At 37.2% G+C, this 21051-nt stretch overlaps 3 protein-coding genes across 4 annotated transcripts in view; all 3 read right to left on the bottom strand.

The window, feature by feature from the left end:
• Positions 1 to 21051, bottom strand: part of LOC141440467 (uncharacterized) — a 33243-nt gene that overhangs the window by 9979 nt on the left and 2213 nt on the right. For both annotated transcript variants that reach the window (XM_074104984.1, XM_074104983.1), the window contains exons 2-4: positions 11902 to 13359; positions 11309 to 11470; positions 8646 to 8844 (exon numbers count right to left, since the gene is read on the bottom strand). In XM_074104984.1, the coding sequence (XP_073961085.1) occupies positions 8646 to 8844; positions 11309 to 11470; positions 11902 to 13359 (1819 nt within the window). The remainder of the gene's footprint in view (positions 1 to 8645; positions 8845 to 11308; positions 11471 to 11901; positions 13360 to 21051) is intronic.
• On the bottom strand, positions 3112 to 3883 carry LOC141440469 (uncharacterized). Its single transcript, XM_074104986.1, has one exon. The coding sequence runs from the start codon at positions 3874 to 3876 to the stop codon at positions 3352 to 3354; it is 525 nt and encodes a 174-aa protein (XP_073961087.1). The 5' UTR covers positions 3877 to 3883; the 3' UTR covers positions 3112 to 3351.
• LOC141440468 (uncharacterized) lies at positions 4008 to 5246 on the bottom strand. Its single transcript, XM_074104985.1, has one exon. The coding sequence runs from the start codon at positions 4975 to 4977 to the stop codon at positions 4021 to 4023; it is 957 nt and encodes a 318-aa protein (XP_073961086.1). The 5' UTR covers positions 4978 to 5246; the 3' UTR covers positions 4008 to 4020.

Here is a 21051-nt window from a genome sequence, read left to right as displayed (position 1 = left end):
ACCCGTTTAAGAGCTACGGTGCCACAGACAGACACACATAGCGGTCAAACTTATAACACCCCTCTTTTTGCGTCGGGGTTAAAAATAACTTTCTTTTTAATCCCAAAAATTTTCCGTTCCCCAAAAACATTTCAAGCATTTTATCAACAATCTCATGTTCGCATGAATTGTACACAACATCAATCAGCCAATCCGAGTTTACATTGTAAAGAAAATCCGAGCAGCTACAACTCCGTTGCCGATTTTGATCGGCCACTTGTTACCCGCCAGATTCTTACCCCGCAATGTATATTACACGAATGTAATAAACTGATTTTATTGGCTCATATATTTATAGCTCAAGGCCTTTCAGAGTCAAGACCGGATTTTATGAATATCGTGAACATTTGGCGGAATCTGTAATTTAGGGTTTTGGATCGAGAGGACATTGGCCCGCTATTAGATATTTATATTTTAGTAAAAATAAAATGAAAGTATCCGGCTGCATGTTTTCGTGTGTGTTTTGGTTTTGAACGTATATAACTATATCTATCTCTGACTCATCATCATGTCAGCCGAAAGACGTCCACTGCTGGACATCTATCTCTGAATATCAATGATTAAATGTGTTGGTAAGCTCAAAGGTCGATAGTAGCTGAATCAATTTGGCATTTTTTTTGTGATATTCGCTAAGCCTGAGGGAGGTCTTTAGTTTAGATTATTTATTCATGCATCATGATTCTACGAGTACATAAATGTTAAGTTACAAAAAATTCAATTGACGTCGTCAAAGGTTAATAATATTGTATAAAATAAAATTGATCGGCAAGATATAAAATAACAAAAGATTTAGGTACCATTTCACTTTGGACTAAAAACAACAGCTTCCAGTCTGCTTGCTCGCTTGTCCGTTGTGTTTTTAACAAATATTTTCTGTACAATACAATACAATACAAATATTCTTTATTGCACACCACAAATCAGTACAAAAAACTTTTAATATAAACACTTCGATTCACTTAGATTTAGACTTTAGATTCTGTAATTTATCAAATGTTGAAAGATGTAAATAAAAAAGACAATAAGCAATAAAACTAAAAAAAACGAGTAGGACCCGACTGGTCCAAGGCTGCCAGGTCCCTAGACCGACTGAGCTGGAGTAGGTTTGAAATATATTCGGTACCCCTGTATTTGGTTAATTTTGCCTTTTCAGCCGTTTCGGAAAAAATAAATAAATAAAAATAGTTTCATCCACGAGGGTAAAATAACTAACACATAATGGTTATCCTTGAACCAATGTTTAACCTTGAGTACGACCGTGTTAACCATTGTCTCACTCTACGTAACGCTTACCTAGTACCAGTAGGTACCTATACATATGATAATGTTGACAAGCACTAAATATTATTTATCGAGCTCATAAATTTATTATTATTATAAACTATACATATCTACGAGTATATGACTACTAGATTTTATCTTGCTTCACTCGTTTAAACCATTAGCTAAAGGCAGTTGATTTTTTTTTGTTACTAAATTTCCAAACAGTACCATACAATACAATTCAATGCCGGTGAGACGACCGGGTGCCGTTGTTGTTAAGGTTGACGTCAAAAATGCATTCAACAGTAGGTATGGATAGGAATGTAATTTTGAAAGATTGGATAAAGTTCTCTTTATCCCTTTTTGCATCAATGTTACTGCGGGATAAGTCATCTTCACTTCAATGGTGAGTCAATATGAAAGAGTATTAAATTTAAAACAAATAACTTTCATATATATATAAATAAAATTAGTAAGTATAATTTGAACAATGGCTGAGCTCTGTGACGTTTATGAAATTGCGTATAAATATACCTGATGTGATATGAGGATCATTGATAACTTGATAAGTATGTCGGTTGATAACAGAGTTCTTAACAATACAATAGTGAATTCATTATAAATGTATGAGTATTTATTTTCCTTCTTCATTTGACATAAATTTTATATTTTTAATCAACGTGATGAGACGACGGTAAGACTAGATGGCCTGGGAAGTCCTGGCATCAATTACGAGGAATGGTAGAGGAAGATTTTGGCCCAAACCCAAGCATTTGAGACAATATCAACTCGCTGAGAAGACAACTCAGGATAGATCATCGGTTCATCAGAAGAGCCGACCAAAATATTGGAAAAAGACAAAGAAGAACCAGGATTTTTAACAGCATGCAAAAATTACAGACTTACTTTTTTACTCCAAACGTAACATTGGTTGAAATTGTTACCAAGTAATTTTGACAATATTATACAATAATACACAAAATAGCCAATTGAAAATAATGAATATCATTTGCCACAGCTTAATATGTTTTGACATCAGGTTGGTATCCCTATGGTTAAAGAGTCATGGCCAAGAATGGATTGAAACAATGCGGATATGGGATGTAATTCTACTTTTTTTTTTAGTATCATTACAGATAAATGGCAACTGTAATGTACTAAAACATGACGCATACAAAGCGAAAACATTGTAGTATCAGCAATATGCGCATTTGTAATGAAGGAACAGTGAAATACTCGTACCAAGAAGGGCCCCTTGACGTTGTACAATACACTGAAATTCAAATACTGTAGATATAAATAAAGCAGAAAATAAAGAAGTTACCGTGGTCTTGAGTAGAGAGTAGTTATGAGTTTAGATCGCGAAGGTAAACCGTTGTTTACATGAAGCTTAACAAAGAGTTATTGTATTGTTTTGTACAGTAGTTTTGTGAAGTAATACAAAAATAAAATTGGAAAATACAATAAATATAAATTTATATCTGCTTGTTACACATTGAGTTTAAAAAATAACAGAGGCAGCTTACTCCCTTGCTTAGTCTTGATAATTACTGAATAATTTTAGGTGTTAAAACTAGTGAATCACAACCCCATTATTTTGCTCCTCTGCTACCACACGTGCTTGAGGAGAAAGAATGCCTGAATCGACTAGTAACAAATTATAAAAAAGATAAATAATAACTTACCGCAACTTGAAGCTTCTGCGCCTCTTCAATAACCCCTATTGGTACATACTAGAGACTAATGAGACGGACTGAGACGTTGTTATATCTACACTACAACTGCTTTATACTATATGTTAAAACGATATTCTATCCACAACAATTTATTATTCAATTTGTTTATTATAAGAACAAATAGCTCTAGCTTTTTGATAAATTTCTGTATTCTACTTTAAATTAAGATATCTATCCCCAGTCTTATCATCAAATATATTTACAGCATTTCATATATAGATATGTTTCTTTTTTTTACTTTAGCCGGCCTCCATAGCCGATGCCAAAGTCTACAGAACCGAAAGTGCATTGAAAAAAATTGTATCTCCAAGTCTCATACAAGTTTTTCTTCTGTGAATTTGACAGGTTTGTTTAGCACTTCGATTGTATTGTCGGCTTTGACCACGCAGTTTGCTTTGGCAACTGATTTATTATTATTAAAGTTATCTTTCTTTCCCTCTTCCTTTTCCTTGTTCTCTGATTTTACATCGTTGTTATTATCTCGAGTACCCTCAGTTGATAGGTTTAAGTCAGACTTTTTAGTGGCCACTTTTACAACTAACTTAGCGTTCGCTGGCTTCTTTTTTTGCGAACTTTGCGGATAGTGGTGCAATATTGCTGTTGTATCAAAAGTAATTTTACCATACTTTACGAATTCAGTCGGTCTTTTTGTATTCTGTGAACTAGGACCGGGGTCTACGTCTACTTCTATATCGCTATTAGGAGTTTCTCTTGTTCTATGTTTAACTTCGTTCTCTATGGTGACACCTTCTATAATATCTCTAGTGTCTTCAAGTAATTCTAAAGCTACTTCTTTACTCTTCCTAATGTTTTCCATGTAACTATTGTAGAGGTTCATATCGGTGGTGTTGTTCTGTTTGAGTGGCAGCGAATTTGGTAGTTTCTTCTGTCTGTCGTCAGCCGTGTATCACAAAGGTTTGTGGTTGGGCTGGGGGCGGTGTTCGTGCTTCGCCGCGCCGTCCTCGCGCGCGGCGTGTGTTAGCTATGTCTGGGACTGCACCATCGACACGCTAGTCGTCTCGGTCACGATCGTCGGCGCCGGGAACTCATCCCCCGTCGAATCGTATATCGGGAACTCACAGCACATCACAAATTTCAGAAACTTCGGTACCTCCACGTATATCGCCGTCGGTATTGGTATCAGCGGTGACGTAGACGCCTTATAATATAAATAATCTGGGTTATCGCGGTATTTTTCGTCCGCTGATCGTTCGAGGAGCGGTATACCAGATAAGAATAATATGATAGCCGTTGTGAATAATGGCGACAGTATCGCGACCCACTCGACACCTTCGATTACATTCAGGGATATTATAAATATGCCCCACCAGAGCACAACTTCACCGAAGTAGTTGGGATGCCTTGAGAGACCCCATAGCCCGTCGTTGCACCATTTACCTTGGTTCGCTGGTTCTTGTCTGAAAGCAAATTTCTGGAGGTCTGCGTACGTTTCTATCAGTAGTCCGATAACAAACACTCCTGCGCCAGCTGAGTCTAACGTAGTCATGGTTTTCGGTGACTTTGGGAACGAGTGATGAGGCGAGTTGATGATAATGACAGGTAAGCTGACGACGAACACCCAAACGGCTTGGAAACTGTAGAAGACGGCGAATCTTAGCGTGTTACTCTTACGGTCTTCGAACTGCTTGTCGCGGCCGATGTGGTATATCCTATAGATCAGGTATCCAGAGAGGCGAGCGCCCCAGAGACACACAAAGGCCGTTACCATCAGCTGTCTGCTGTCATAGTTCTTCATGTGACTGCCGCCCTGCCCCAAGAAGAAGGTCAGGAGCGCTATGATGATGAAGTTAGCGCCTCCGGTGAAATCCGTCACTTTGTCACTTTGGAAAAGCGATGCTATTGTAAAGAACAATATCTGCATGGTGACCGTCATCATGGCGCTGACAGCGAAGTTGTTTCTGTCTATAAGCGGCTCCATCTTACTTGATTTGACACTAAATATTTGAATATTTGGCCTCAAAGGATTCTGGCTGCATCGATTCCCGCACGTCGCAATGCCGCATTTTGGAGCTCACTTGTTTTTGTTATTAAATTTTAATGACACTGCGGAAGTTGATTAACGCGAGTACCACCGACATGGGTATTGCTCACAAGTTACTTAAAACTAAGCTACGGTATATTTTGTTGTTTTAAGAGCCTGTATTTTATGTTTGGAGCGTGCTCCAGTGTTCTCGCGTCGGGGCTGCACTACTGAAATAGACCTGACGTTTCGTACGGGCATGCGCGGCGCCCCACGCATGCGTAGACACGCCTTTGACGCGTAAAAAGTTGTGAAACAGGTGAAAAACTGTGTTTTTCTTTAAGAATACCTCTTTAAAAACAACCTTTTACGGGCTAAAACTTACTGGCTTCAGATAAATAGTGCGGTTACGACTGTATTCTTTTTAAAGGGGTGTGTTTGGGGTGGATGTGTCAAGAGGTCAGACCCTTGGTTAGTGGGTCAAAATGACGTAAACAAAATAATTAGGTCACAGCCACCTGTCTTTTCCTGAGGAGTGCATGTGGACTTTCTTATTATCTTTAGACGGCCGAATATTTTGAGAGCAACTGGAACAAATATTTGTGTTCGCGTCGAGTTATTTTGGGATTGTTTTGTCTGAATAAGTAAATGCTATGTTATTGAGGTCGAATAGGATGAACGCGTCAGCGTACTTACTATGGATAGTAAGAATACACATAGAAAAAAAAATATTGTAGGTTTAGTTTCGGGTGGTTATTGTCTTGAGAACCATCTTTATGCTAATCTATATTTCCACTCATAAGTATTTCTCTTCAAACTAAATAAGTCTCTTAACTCTTGAAAGAGTAGGCATGTCATCAGATGAGGAGCAATAGTGAACGTCACATATGTTAATAATAATAAATAAATAAATAAATATCATAAAACAATTCTCTACTACCAAAGGTTGACTGGCAGAGATCCCTTCAGGGATAAGTCCACCTTTGTTAACACTACTTTCTTTTTCTGTCACCGTTTTTTTTTTCAGCATCATTTCAGCAAATCATTTCAGCTGTTTTAGCGTGAAGAGGTTACAGATAGAGAAGCAGAAAGATAATAGAGTTACATTCGTATTTGATAATATTAGTAAGGAAATTCCACAATTTTATTTGCATTTGAATAAAAGATATTCAATATTTTAGTACCTGGAAAGACTTCTATATCATTAATTAGTTATTTTATCTTGTACGTGTCCTCTGGCACAAAACGAATATTTTGCTGCCTCTTAGTCATATACTAGGTATATGTATTTAAAGCAATTTAAACGTAATTATTTCGTCAATAAAATTCAAAATGGCCTATCAATCTTACGTATATTTTATCACCGGATTAATATACACATATCGCAAATACTCTATGATAAAAAACGCTAATTATCAGTGCATTTTGTAAAGACTTTTTGAAGAATCAAGCTTGAAATATCGTAATAATTATGTTAATTATGATGCGAAAGTTTGTATTGTAATATTGGTATAGTTTTGTTACTTAATATTCATGTTATAATCTACCCAATATTTTCCTACTTTTTAGGGTTCCGGAGCCAAAATGCCAAAAACGGAACCCTTATAGTTTCGCCATGTCTGTCTGTCTGTCCGACCGTCCGCGGCTTTGCTCAGGGACTATCAATGATAGAAAGCTGTAATTTTGCACGGATATATATGTAAACTATGCCGACAAAATGGTACAACAAAAAATTCAAAAAAAATTTTTTAGGGTTCCTCCCATAGACGTAAAGTGGGGGTGTTTTTTTTTCTCATCCAAACCTATAGTGTGGGATATCGTTGCATAGGTCTTTTAAAACCATTACGGGTTTGCTAAGACGACTTTTTGATTCAGTGATATGTTTGCGAAATATTCAACTTTAAAGTGTAAATTTTCATTAAAATCGAGCGTCCCCCCCCCTCTAAAATCTAAACCGGTGGGTGGAAAAATTTGAAAAAAATCAGGGTGGTAGTAAGTATATCAAACTTTCAAGGAAAACTATAACGGCTAAGTTTGCTTGAGAATTATTAGTAGTTTAAGAGTAAATAGCAGCCTAAGGTATAAAATATACCTAAACTATGGAAGATTCCGTATAAAATACGAAATCCTTAGAAAAATATTACTTGATTTTTTCGTAATGGCTACGATACGATGTCCGCCACGCTCTTGGAAGGTTTTTGTACACTCATTTTTGACTACTTCTTCTTTTCATTATTGAGTACTCTAACATACGAAAATTTATGAAAATACGTAAAAATGTGCACTAATTGACAGCGAGAGAGACGAAAAAATATTGCGACGGTTGTGAAATACACTCAATCAAATCATCATCAGTCTGTTAATTACCTTTAGTATTAAATTAGTTCTATGAATGATATTTTGCTGTCACTTCTAGTGCTAATGATTTTAAACTACATATGACAAATACTGGGACAGTGACCAGCACTGTCCCAATATTTGATTCTTTAATTTTATTATTGAGTTTTTTGTCACTATGTTTGGAATAGGTGGTAATAAGTAGCAGGGATGTTACGATTCCGTTACTTTTGAAACGGAAGTTATATCGAATGTCAATGCTTACCGCGGCGACTGGACATGAACGGCGTACATCAAAAACAAACACAAGGCTAATTTGATTGTGATCGCAGGGGTCTGAAACGCTACGCAATAGACCCTCAGGTTTAGTAGACCCACCCTTAATCTCGTCCACCTATCACTCAAGCTCCGATTCTGGTTCCGGTTCCGTTTTCGGTTCCGATTCCGTTTCTGGTTCCGATAAACTAAATTGAAAACTTCTGGTTCTGCTTTCGGTTTCGATAAAACCACATCCGTTACATCCCTAGTAGGTAGTCCAAGAAATGTGTTGGCCAACTAGTCGAGGAATGCGTCTAGCGACGTGTTCTTTGATCACAATAACAAGACTGCACTTCAGCTATTGTGGTCTCCGCAATCTTCTCTTTCTAGTTAGTGTTTTATTTTTACAGCGGACTTTTGTTTGAGCTTATGTAGAACTTTGTGGTACCTAATAAGACAGTTTTGATTGTTTGTACGTAATGGGTGCGGCTCGAGAGATATAAGTAACAACATTTGATAGGTTTGTTATAGTTATATGAATGTAATTTCAATAAAGGATGAACATGTTAATTTTTCAATGGCAGATGTTAAACTCTGACTGTAACTAGATTCTGTAGCCTGAGGATGAACTCTGATTGAGTTCGAAACACGTCAGCGTGATGTGGGGGAGTGGTGATAGTTGAGGTTATGTGATTTAAACAAATCAGCTACTCCGTACACACACACGTGTGCCGTGGCATGAATGAACATACATTTCTTGTATAGATACAGGTATGTACATGCAGGTAGGTAGTTTCGTAAGGACGCGGGTGAGCAAAGTATTTTTTTATATTTCATTTATATGAACCTCCGCAAAGTACAGTTAAGCCATTTGATTCTTACCCCCCGTAGAACGTTCTAACAGAAAGTGTCATAATAAATTCCCTTGTCAAGTAATGCGATGTCACTGACTTTTTCTACGAAAAGGTTCCACAGTGGATCACGATTCAGTTGGTTCAAGTGTACCTAACGCCTGATTCAGTAATACTTACGTTCTGTTGATGCCAGGGTTGATCCTATTAGCGTTGATGTACATAGTGGCCATGTCAGCGACCAGGAGTCTGAAGTCCTCCTGGAGTTCCTTGAACTCCCCGAGGGTGAGGCCGCCCAGCATGATGTGGAGGACGCTGCGGGGCTCCGGCAGGACCGGCTCGGGCTCCGGCTCCGGCTCAGGGTCGGCGGGGAGCGGCGCTGGAAGATCATCATCATCATTGTCATATCAGCCGTAAATAATACTCATATGTAAGCCGAAAGACGTCAAATGCTGGACATAGTCCTGCCCCAAGGCTCTCCACTCAGACCGGTCTGCTTTCCGCATCCACCGCGATCCCGCGATCTTAACCAGGTCGTCGCTCCATCTTGTTTGGAGGCCTACCGACAGCTCGTCTCCAGGTCCGCGGACATGTACAAGGTGCTAATTAAACAAGGGAGTAATCAAGTATTACGTAACGCAATTTGGGGGGAGAGGGGTCTTGTAAAACGTTACGATGCGTTACAGGGGCGGGAGGGCGGTATAAACAACGCGTTACGCCTTTTTTTTAACAAGTACATACTATAATGTCCATCATCAGATTGTTCTTGGCTTACAAATCCTCTCATGCTGAGTTGCAGTATGACTGTGCCAAAAAATGACAACTTAATTCGGAAAACGCCTAAAGAAAAGCTAAAAAAAAATAATAGAAATGGTAATTTTGGTGCTACGTAACATTTAGGACGGGGGAGGGGGGTACAGAATAATGTTACATTGGGGGGTCAAAATCTCCAAAAATTGCGTTACGTATTACTTGAACGCCCACTAACTGAAAACATCAGACACCCAAAAAATTTTTTTTCCCTGTCACCATTGCAGGTTTGAAACGGATGGCGCGATTTCTATGCGGTTTTTTTTCTGTGAAAGCGAGTTTAAAAGCAAAGTCAAAGTCAAAATATCTTTATTCAAGTTAGGGCAACACTTCCTAAGAATGTCTAAAAAACTCCACGGGGCTATGTAGATTGGTACGGAGAAGGGTAAATGTATTATTTGCTGTTTTTTTTTTGTGGCAATTTTTTTTTCTTTCTTTGCCCAGCAATGGGAAATTACCACAGGCTGCTAAAAAAATCATACCGGGTGTGGCCTGTAATACGAGCAAAAAATTAAAACATAGATAGTCCTCGTCAAACTAAACAACATTTTAGTTCAGCGACTTTTAAAAATAATGGAATGTTTGAATTTTCCTTTTTTCATACAAATTAAATACTGCTATCAATGTACGCCATCCTAGAACACAACTGACGTCGCCTGTCACGCTACAAACATCAAACATTTTGCTTTACATTGCTTCTTCGAATAAACTTAAAAGTGTAATAAAAATTAAAAAACGAATTACTTTTAAAAGTCGCTGAACTAATGTTGTTCAGTTTGAGGAGTATGATCTATGTTTTAATTATTTGCTCATATTACAGGCCACACCCGGTTTAAGGCTTACACGTGTTAGTGCTGCATAATTCGTGAACTTACATAAGAATACTTTGTCAACAAGACGTGTTAAATGGTAGCCAATTAGCAACTGTTAGAGCCTCATAACAAACGAACTGATTTCATTATTATGTAAAGTATCTAGTTTCATGATTTACGGCCATAATTAAACGATATAGTTCTAAGAAGGTCATGACTGTTAATAACATTTGAAGTTTACACTTTAAATTAAACGCAGAAACTTAAGGTCTCATTTTGAATTGTCATTGATTTTGATTTCAGCACCAGTAAGCATCCAGTATGATTCGATTTGTAGCATTTGAACATGGCGGATGTAGACAGTATCTAAGTAATTTTGCTATTTCTGTTTCTTTGGCTAGTTGAAGTATAATTTTGATAGTGTTTTATGCGGCAGTTAATCTTAACAGTGAACAGTGATTACAAAATTCTATATTGCTCTCGTGTCTGACATTTTTTAATGCGCAAGTCGTCTCCACCCACGTGGTTTCTGGAATTTTACTATCAAGTTGCAAAAACTACAATCACCGTACAACGTCCCTCTCAAAGAGAGTTTACTTTGACACTGGCGAAATTGTCCTATTAATTAGGACAGAAAAGCCATATTTTAAAGAGAAGAAGAAGAAGCATCCAGTATAATAAGCCAGATGTATACGTAATGTAAACAATCAAAATACAGTCTGACCAACACACAGCTAACCAAATAGCCAAGCGAATTAGCTCATTGAACCGGCAATGGGCAGGCCATACAGTACGGAGAATGCACGGCCGTTGGGGCCGAAAAACCTACAGAGTACTTCGGATTGTCCTAAAAACTTGAAATTTGCACTTGGTATGAAAGTAGCTCTTATGGCACAATCAATAAGAAAAGTTTAAAAATCTTAACTTTTTATGTGTGTGATGTAGACACATCAGTAACCAACTAACCATCTAGAACGACACCAAACATTTTGCTTAAATAGGAGCAACACTATATACTCATAGATACATTTTAGGCGTAAACCAAAAAATATCAAATCGGCAATAATTGCTACAAAAGGTTTTATTATTTTTCCCAAAAGGGGTATTTTTGCGGTTTTACGGTTATGTCTCGTAATGCTTCGATACTTACAAAAAAACAGACATTGGTGTCTCCACCCGAAATATAACTAAACATGAACCATTAAGAGCCGTTAGACTCACCAATCATCTTGACAGTGATGCTGAAGCCACGTAGAAAACTGAAGCCGTTCTTGGAGTCGAAGCGAAGGAAGAGCTTGTCCACGTCAACGAAGCGGTAGGCCCTCGGCTCGTTCAGGTGGTACGCGAAGAGGAGGCCTTCGGAACCGCTGTCGTCCGTTTGTCCTGGTGGAAAGAATGTGGAAGATTTGAGGCGCTTTTTACTTAGCTTGTGGTGTGTCCCACTGCAAAAGCCTCCCATTTTTGCTTCCTTGAGGCGCTTAACCCGTTGTATTTTTTTAATGTTACGGCTTTTAATTAAATGTATTGAAATGGCGGAATGGATTTTAATACTTTGGTAAGTAGATAGCTGGACATCTGAAATAACACATGCTACTTTTAATCCCGATATTTTCACGGGATTGGCATAAAATCTATAAATTTCAAACGCTAGTCATGAAATTAGGCGTGGGTGTCTCATGTGCAGCAAACGTAATGAAATTCACGATTTAATTTAATTCTCACGAAATTTGAGTGCAGTCCCGGAATTTTAATTCAATCAACGTATTACTTAATGGTTTACTCGTGTGTAGCCGCAGGTAGCAAAGGTATCTTACCTGGTTTGACCATCAGATAGTCTCCCAGTGCACTGTTAACAGCAAAGTCTGTGACATTGAATTCAATGCCTACTCCTTCCCCAGTGATGATCCAGTCCACAATCCTGTTGGTTGGATAACCAGCGGGATAGTTTTCACTAGTTATCACCTTAGTTTTGCCATATTGTAACTTAATTTTATTAACAAAGTGATCTACATTGGGCACAGCGTCAAAGGCGTCGCTATGTTGTACTTCGAAATCTTTCATTAATTGATCAAGCTGATCGTTTGTTAGATCATCTACGCTTACTGACTTGATTAATTCTTTTTCGCCTTCGTTCTCATTACTAGTATTCACTGATTCAATTTTATTAATTGCTTCTTGAGGCTCCTCTGCCGGCATAGTTTCAATATCATCTTCGTCATTGATGTCAGATTTTTCTGCAACTTTTTCTTCTAACTGCTTACTGTGTTCACTAAATAGATCTGACAGATTGCTGTCTAAAACATTCTCGTAATCAGCTGCTTCGTCAAGGCTTTCGTCAGAGTTTACAGCGTAATCTACAAGATCTTGTTCAACTTTATCGTCTTCATTTACACTCTTTGTAAGTTTATCTAAAGTTTCGAATAGTGAACTCAAATCGTCATTTAAGTCTTCGTATACTTTATCAACAGTGTCTTCATCTTCACTTACAATATTATCATTTAGATTTTCATCAATTTTCTTTTCAGCGTCATCGTCAATATTAAAATCAGCTTCTTCTTTCACAGGACTATCAATTTGTTGACTTTTGTCGGATTCTTCATCGAATTTATTATCGGTCTGTTCTAAAATCTTTTCAGTTTCTTGAAAAATATTTTTGATTTCATCATCAATATTTTCATCTTCTTTAACATCATCTTCAGCAAAATCATTAGGTTTTTCCTCCTCCTCATCTAAAATAGCCTTTGTTTCTTCCATTATCTGTTTAACTTCATCGCTGTATTGAGGGGGTATTGGAAGTGGAACAACATCGTCGTCTTTAGAAATTTCGACATCTTTTTCATCGTCTTTTTGAGCAGGTGGTAAGTCAACATCATCTTTGACATTAAGACCATACTCATCATATTCATCATTTTTGTTGTTGGCATCATCGTCATCACGAATCGGCTGGGCTTTATCATCAGCTTCATCATCACCGACTTTTTCGCTCTGCTCAGATCTATTGTCTTCATACTGGTAATCATTGATGGCATCATTTTCGTTAAAGTTCTCTTGGAACTCTTGAATTTCTTCTTCTACTTTCTTGTCCATTTCGTCTTGTTTCTTTTCTTGGTTGCCTACGTTGGCGATGTTGTCGTAGTCGTTGAAGTTGTTGGTGTCTTCTGGTGCTTTATCATCATCGTTGTTTAAGCCTAATTTTTCCAGTTGATCTTGATACCACTGTTCATTGTAGTCACCGTCCCAGTAGTCTGGGACATCATCTTCGTCGCTTTGAGCTGTAACAAAACGTAAAATTGGGTAAGTATGTTCGTTTTTTTTTGTAATTGCGATTGTTTTATGACGTTAAATAAAGGTACTTTCTTTCTCCTTAAAATTTAAATATTTGTCTGCCCTTTTAAAAATTTATGTATAAAAATTTATACACGTATAATAAGCTTGTTTTATGGCTCTGCGGTTGCTGAGACGGAGGTGCAAGGTGCACCTTCTTGGCATATAAAAAATACAAAGAATAAGGCTAAGATACAAAATAGATTGCTGAAAATGCTTTCGTACCCAAAGGGCGCTGTCGTGACTCGATCCGACCCAGACTCCATGAAACTCTGATTTTGAACCCAATGGAAAAAATGTAAACAAAGGTTTTTCAGAAATCGGCTTTCCATTAAATAACTGTATTTCATAATCAAGAGAAAATATTTTAATTTACCTACTGATGGAAAACTTTATTTTGGCATTTACACTTTTTATACTATTAATTTTTAGTCACAATTTTGGTAAGTGTTTGGGAGATTTTTAGAAAATGAGACATCTATCCCACCACGGCATCTATCCAGGTTTCACTTTAGGGGATACCAGAGTTTTTTTAGTTTATTATCTTACTACTAATATTATAAATGTTTGGATGTTTAGATGTTTGTTACTGCATCACGCAATAACGGATGAACGCATTTATATGAAACTTGGCGTACAGATAAACTAAGATCTGCATTGAGACATGGGATACTTGATATTCCGGTAATGCGTTTCGTTGGGAAAATAGAGGGCGCTGTCCAAGAACGGTGACGTGTACCATACCTCAGCTCTCAAGACGACCTGTTAACGTTCACTTCGTTTGCAATCAGTAGATGGCGTTGTGGAAGCGAACGTTGTCCTTTCAAATTGTTACCGTAACCTTTTTCAGGCCAATCTCTAAAAAAATATTTATAGACCTATAAGTAAACCATTGAGTCTTTGTATTATTTCACGAAAAATGCCTGGGGCAAAATCCGCACAAATATGTCTCAGCAACGGGCATGTTTGCCAAAACTAATATTGTAAAGTTCAAATTAAAGTAATTGCGGGCGAAGCCGCGGGTTGAGGCTAGTAATAATATAAAAGTTGAAACAGTTCTACTGGTGACCCGTGACAACTGTGACCTTTAAGGTCACGTGAATCAACACTGACTTCACTGTTTACTTTATTAAAGCCAAAGCTCTTCAAAAACTAAAGTCAACTCTATTCTTAATACCATAAGCGTGTAACTGAGCGCATCTGTTAATTAGTTTTACATCCAACTGTCAATTTGAGCGCGTGGGAAATCCAACTTTATTGTGTTTGGAGAGAGTGGCTTTTTGTTTGAACAGCTGTTTTTAGTGTTTATTGGATAATAATATTGACTTTACTCATGCGCATAATTATGTAAGAGTTTTGTACATTTTTACAATTTTCTTATTTTACGTTCTTGTTCAAAATCTTAAAACCAATAGGCACAGGCATCCTCTTAGAGTAAGAGTGCTTGAGTTATAATTCTAACTTGCAGACTCTCCTTCAGAGATCTCTTGCAGATGTGATGTGGATTTCAACATGCTCCGCTCCGCTCCGCTCCTGGCCCTAACTACGAAGTGCAAAATTCGAACTTCGTATCTTTCCGTCCCGCTGACACTTATTGTATTTAATACGAGAGTGAAAAGGACGGTACGATACGAACTTCGATTTTCGAATTTCGTAGTAGCCCCCTGGGTCATTAATGGAGCATTTCTTCCGTTTGATTTTCATGGGTATTTGTTAACCCCCGACTCAAAAAGAGGAGCGTTATAAGTTTGACCGCTATGTCTGCGCCACCGTAGCTCTTAAACGGGTGCACCGATTTGAATGCAGTTTCTTTATTTGAAATCTGGTTTTCTAGCGATAGTTCTTAGATATGTATCATCGAAATCGGTTCAACCGTTTTTGAGATATTGAACTTTGAAGTGACAGAGTCGGGGGTTTTCCAATATTTTGTTGGCATGGTAGAAGATTCTGTTACAGTTTCCAGGACATTTAGTAGAAGTATAAGACGTGTAGAAAATAATAGAAAATGTCATCAAATTCTACAGCCCACAACAAAATGGGACCACGAAAATGTGGCGGTTGAATCGCTCGAATAATCACCCTTTCTATGGAAGCGTACACTAAGAATCCATATTTTATAGATTTACATTATTTTGACTAAACAGGACAAAGTAATAATTGCAAACTAGCATAATCGTGCCGAATGACGTCAAAGGTACTGCAAATTGTCTAGCGGTATAATTATGTAGGTATTAATTAGTATATCTAATAGATAAGACGGAGACACTTGTCTCTGGCGTCATTAAATAAATTACTAACGCCTGCAATGTCAGATTCCGTAGTTTATTTATTAACCGATTTCGGAAAAGAGTTGATTGTCAATTCGATACTCGAATAATAATAATTATTATTATAATGTATCTAGCTTGGTCTTATCCTACTGGAATTGTGGTCTTGGGTCCTATTTCACCTCGCTGACTGCCCTGACGGGTACTACTACCACTTCATATACAGAGCCATTTTTAACCCCCGACGCAAAAAGAGGGGTGTTATAAGTTTGACCGCTATGTGTGTCTGTCTGTATGTCTGTCTGTGTGTCTGTCTGTGTGTCTGTCTGTGGCACCGTAGCTCTTAAACGGGTGGACCGATTTGAATGCGGTTTTTTTTATTTGAAAGCTGGTTTTCTAGCGATGGTTCTTAGACATGTTTTATCAAAATCGGTTCAGCCGTTTCAAGATCATCAGCTCTTTTGTTCGCTGCGGTAGGAATCTTAGACGCATAACGGGTACTTTAAAAAATACAACATATGTACTTTAGTTTCCTGTTAACCTTAGGCAGCGGTCCCCTGACACCGACGACCCTTAGATAAAAAAATATTACTAGATACTTATACTAAATTAACTTAGGCTAATTTTGCGGGAAATCAGCATAGTCCCGCGGGATAGGGATGAGATAAACGAATTCTTCGCAGATGAAGTCGCGGGTAACAGCTAGGTATAGTGCATAATTATTTTTTACTTTTTGGTTGTCTTTTTTAGGGGCGTTTTTTTTCGGGCGTTTTTATTTTTATTTTTGCTGGCGTTTTTTTATGTCGGGGGTTTTGAAAATACGCGTATGATAATCACGAAACACTACAATTGTAACGCAGACCTGACACAGCTTTAATCTCATGTCAAGATTTACCGACAAATCTACATCGAAAATAGAAAGTGAAACATAGATGCACAGAAAAACCAGAAAAAGAGGCCAGCGCTGGGAATCGAGCCCCTGCGTGCCATACCGGTACACCACCACTGGACAGGAGTACAGACACAAATTTCTCCTATGCACTACATATCTCAGCTTGTTTGTTTCTTATTTAGTCACTTAAGCAGCGACACTAGCGATATCTATGCTGTAGCCCTCTGCCCTCATCGAGAAACTTTCAGCACTCCATCGGAACTAACCGCTTACCCGGACAAGAGATGTCGCTATTAAGCAATCAAAAGTTAAAGGGTCATAATGAAAATCAGCGCTGCGGCTTGCCGTGGCAACACGCTGAGTACGAGTGTGGCCCTTTTTGCTTCTTTCGGCACAATTTCTTTTTCTTTTTCTTTCTTTTTTAGTATTTAAGAGTATGTAATAGGATTGTCTTATTTTTAATTGTATTTTTTTTTCTTTTTGCTGTGCCGAATTTTGTCAAATAAATTTATTTTTACTTTCTTTCTAAATTAAGATTGGTTTTTGGAGTCTTTTTGTATTTTTTATTTCAACTTCAAATTTTGTTACTTTTATGGTCATCCCGTATTTTCGATATGGATTTTTCGGATTAATTAATTGACAAATCTACAAACAATAATGCGATGTCGACTAGGAAAAAAAGTCTTGTCATAACATAATTACATAGGTACCATTAAATTTTGATACTTATAATAAATTGTCACTCGAACATTCGCTGCTTTACTACAAAAACGACACAAATCCAAATAAATCAAAAGTTTTTTATCGAATTTTTTTTTTCAATAGCATTTAAAATGTGATTATTGCAGTAAAAAACTTTTGGTTTATTTTTATTTGTGTCTCTTTTGTATTAAAGCAGCGATATGTAACTGAAAATATTTGAGGTTAGTGAAATAGGGCACTAGGTAGGTATTGTACTTAATTGTAAAAGCAAGCGCGGTTTAGTCTTTTTATATAATTTAAGTACCTACGTATTAGTTATTAACGAAGTTTCCTGTCATAGTTATGACTACCTAACAACTGCACATTTAGCTTAATTACTAATCCTATCAAGAAACATAAATGTGATAATGAGAGCCAAGTTCCATATGAAGAATATCCCATAAGTTCGGCATTGCTGACAAAAAACCTTTAAACGTTAATAGCTCAATAGTCGTTTGAGTTGTATTTATGAATAAATAGGTTATAGCAGGGTTGCTCAAAGTGGGGTACGCGAACCCCTAGGGGTTCGCTATTCGACGGTAGGGGGTTCGCGACAAGGTTTACGTGACTCCAAAAACCACCAGGCTGCAAGACTAGCAAGATGATTAAGATTGGTTTTTGGAGTATTTTTGTATTATTTATTTTTAGTTTCTCCAACAGTCAATTTTATTACTTTCTTTTTGGGGCGGGGGGTTCGCTATCGTCTAGAAACTTTAACAGGGGTACGTGGAGCCATAAGTTTCAGAAACCCTGGGTTATAGCATGATAAGTAGGTACAGATAGATTAGGGTATTTCTAACATAGTTACAAAGTTTTGCAGTAATCAGCATTAAAAAAAATGTAAAGAGTAATCTGTAGAACTACGTATACAGACTAATTTAATTGTTATTCTTTTCATATAAGGGTCAAAATTCTTTTCGTTGCATTGTTTCTGACCACTCTGTCACGATATTATTTGTCTTCTAAGAAATAAAAAAAAATGTGGTGCCAATGTTTGTTTTTTCGGGTTAACTAATATTTAACTAGAGAAAAATTAAAAATGCCACTAGGTTCCATAAAAAAAAAACTCCGTGCCATTTTTTCGGGGACAAAAGCAAGACAATGAAAAGAATTTTGACCCATAATCAAAAATACAGAAATTGTTTTAGGATTTCTAAGCAGCAACTGTACTCTATATTTCGGTCTTGGTCCAGAAGCGAATGACATGGTAGTATAGGTTTTTTCACATAAATGTTGGCTTCTGGGATCAAAAGTTGCTCCAAACGGTTAATGTATATTGCACAATGCACACGGCGTTGGCGCCGGTTCTTTTATCTACAACTTGGCTGGATGGATCCACTACTACCGCGTGCCCATTGACATAGTTTATTGAGTAATATGCGGTCAATTGATTCACGTTGTTTTTCACCAACATTTACTAAGAAACCACTAATAAAATATAATTGATGGTCATATTGGTCATACTGCACACTAATTGTCCTTATGTCAATGAGTATTGTTACCACGCAACTTTACTGTTGTAGACTAGTTGTTGCCAGTGATTTTTAACCCCTGCGCAAAAAGAGACGCTAATGTATGTCTGACTGTCTGTCTGTTTGTAGCATGGTAGCTTTAAAACGGATGGACCGATTTCGATGCAGTTTTATTTACGTGAAAGTGATTCCTTGCAGTGGTTCTGCATTTTCAACAACTTAGCTATACGAGTATGTTTCATGTTTCATAAAAAAATTAAAAAACCCCCGACATAAAAAAACGCCAACAAAAATAAAAATAAAAACGCCCGAAAAAAAAAGCCGCTTAAAAAGACAATTAAAAAGCAAAAAATAATTATGCACTACCTAGATGTTGCCCGCGACTTCATCTGCGAAGAATTCGTTTATCCCTATCCCGCGGGGTCTATGCTGATTTCCCGCAAAATTAGCCCCTAAGTTAATTTAGTGTAAGTATCTAGTAATATTTTTTTATCTAAGCGTCGTCGGTGTCGGGGGACCGCTAAGGTTAACATGAAACTAAATATGTTGTATTTTTTAAAGTATTAACCTTAGCGGTCCCCCGACACCGACGAGAGTAACAAACAAACAAGCATATAAACAAACAGACTTACAAAAAAAAACGCATTTATAATATTAGTAGGATGCTAATGTTTTGACACGCTTTCGTTGTGCTAAATAGACTATTGCGTATTGAGAAACAGATCAAAGATGGCCGATGTGTTCGATAATTAAGTTTTTGTTTGAAAGAACAGGAAAACAACGCTAAAGTAAGAAATTAACCTTGATCCATAATTCAACGGAATTATTGTTCGTTATCAGAAGGAAAATGGTTTCGATAAAATTTGTGAGAATTCTGTCATTTTGTTTTGTCGACATCGATGAATAGGATATTATTATCGAAATCCATGTGCGAAAGTTACATTTTGAAATTTACCGCGAGCTTTACGGTGAAAGAAAACATCGTAAGGAAACCTGCACAAACCTGGGAAGTAATTCAATGGTGTGTGTGAAGTTCTTAATTCGCACTGGGCCGCGCGCGTTAGAACTATGGTCCAAGCCTTCTCACTCTGAGAGGAGGCATGTACCTACCCAGCAGTGGGAAGAATATAGCCGAAATGATGATGATGATTATTATTATAAGACATTAACTGTTTCCGGCGACTTTGTCAGAAAAACTTATGTTTATCGCTATCCCGGGGGAAATATGCAATTTTCGGAGATAAGTTTAATACATTTTGAGATTAGCCATTACTCACATCAACCCAGCCTATATATACGTCCCACTGCTGGGCACAGGCCTCCTCTCAGGCATAATAAAACGGATAAGTAACACAAACGTACAGACACACTTACACACACAAACACAAATGTTCGCCTTATAGTGTTAGTAGGATTAGTTTGTGGTCGGGTACATTTATAATATAACTGGTAAACTTATCTAATAGGTTATCAAAGAAGTGCTATTCTCGTGAGTCACGTCTATTTCAGTATTTTCGTTAGCAGTGACTTCATACCCGTCAACACTGTCGTTTATGTGTCGAAAAATATTTCTACAGCAACTACGAGTATGTACCTTCTTTGAAATAACTATAAACAGTTTTTCAGATTTACGAGTATTATCTAAGTACTTACGTATTATTCATTGCACCCTAGCAAATACATTTTTCACCTCACTAGCTCAAAAAGGCGCGTTTCTTTACAAAATACAAATACAAAATCATTTATTTGTTCAACATAGATAATTACAGTACCTACATAGTACATGGGGTGTTAAAAAAACGAGTTGTTGCTCTATGTTGCGACACAAGGTATACGAAGTCAATGAAGATGAAATGAATGAAGTCTTAGTCAATGAAGCTCCCACATACACGAGAACCTTGTATTAACTAATTAATTATTATAATCATTTAAAAATCTTTCTTTGCGTATAAAATATGCGTGGAAAAAAGCTTTTTCCCCTCTTGGCTGGAAACGATTTTTAAAATTCGACCGTTACAATATGAACGGGGGTGCACCTGAAAATAAATGCCTGTTCGTTCGTTCGTTCGGTTTAGGATCTCATAGTATTCTCCGCAGAATATGTCAAGAGCATAATAAAGTGTTTAAAAAAACAAACAAAGGTTGACCTCTTATCTATCTCATTGAATAAGTACAGAATGTTCCTCTGTAAATATAGTATTGGTGTGGGGGACTAATTCTTGATGTTAAATTTTCTGTTAGCCAAGTTCCTGAAATTGTATAAGTTGT

The sequence above is a fragment of the Choristoneura fumiferana genome, chromosome 22 (genome assembly GCF_025370935.1).
Source record: "Choristoneura fumiferana chromosome 22, NRCan_CFum_1, whole genome shotgun sequence".
Taxonomy (NCBI): domain Eukaryota; kingdom Metazoa; phylum Arthropoda; class Insecta; order Lepidoptera; family Tortricidae; genus Choristoneura; species Choristoneura fumiferana.
Note: the sequence above shows the minus strand (reverse complement) of the source record. Positions and strands in the feature narration are given on the sequence as shown.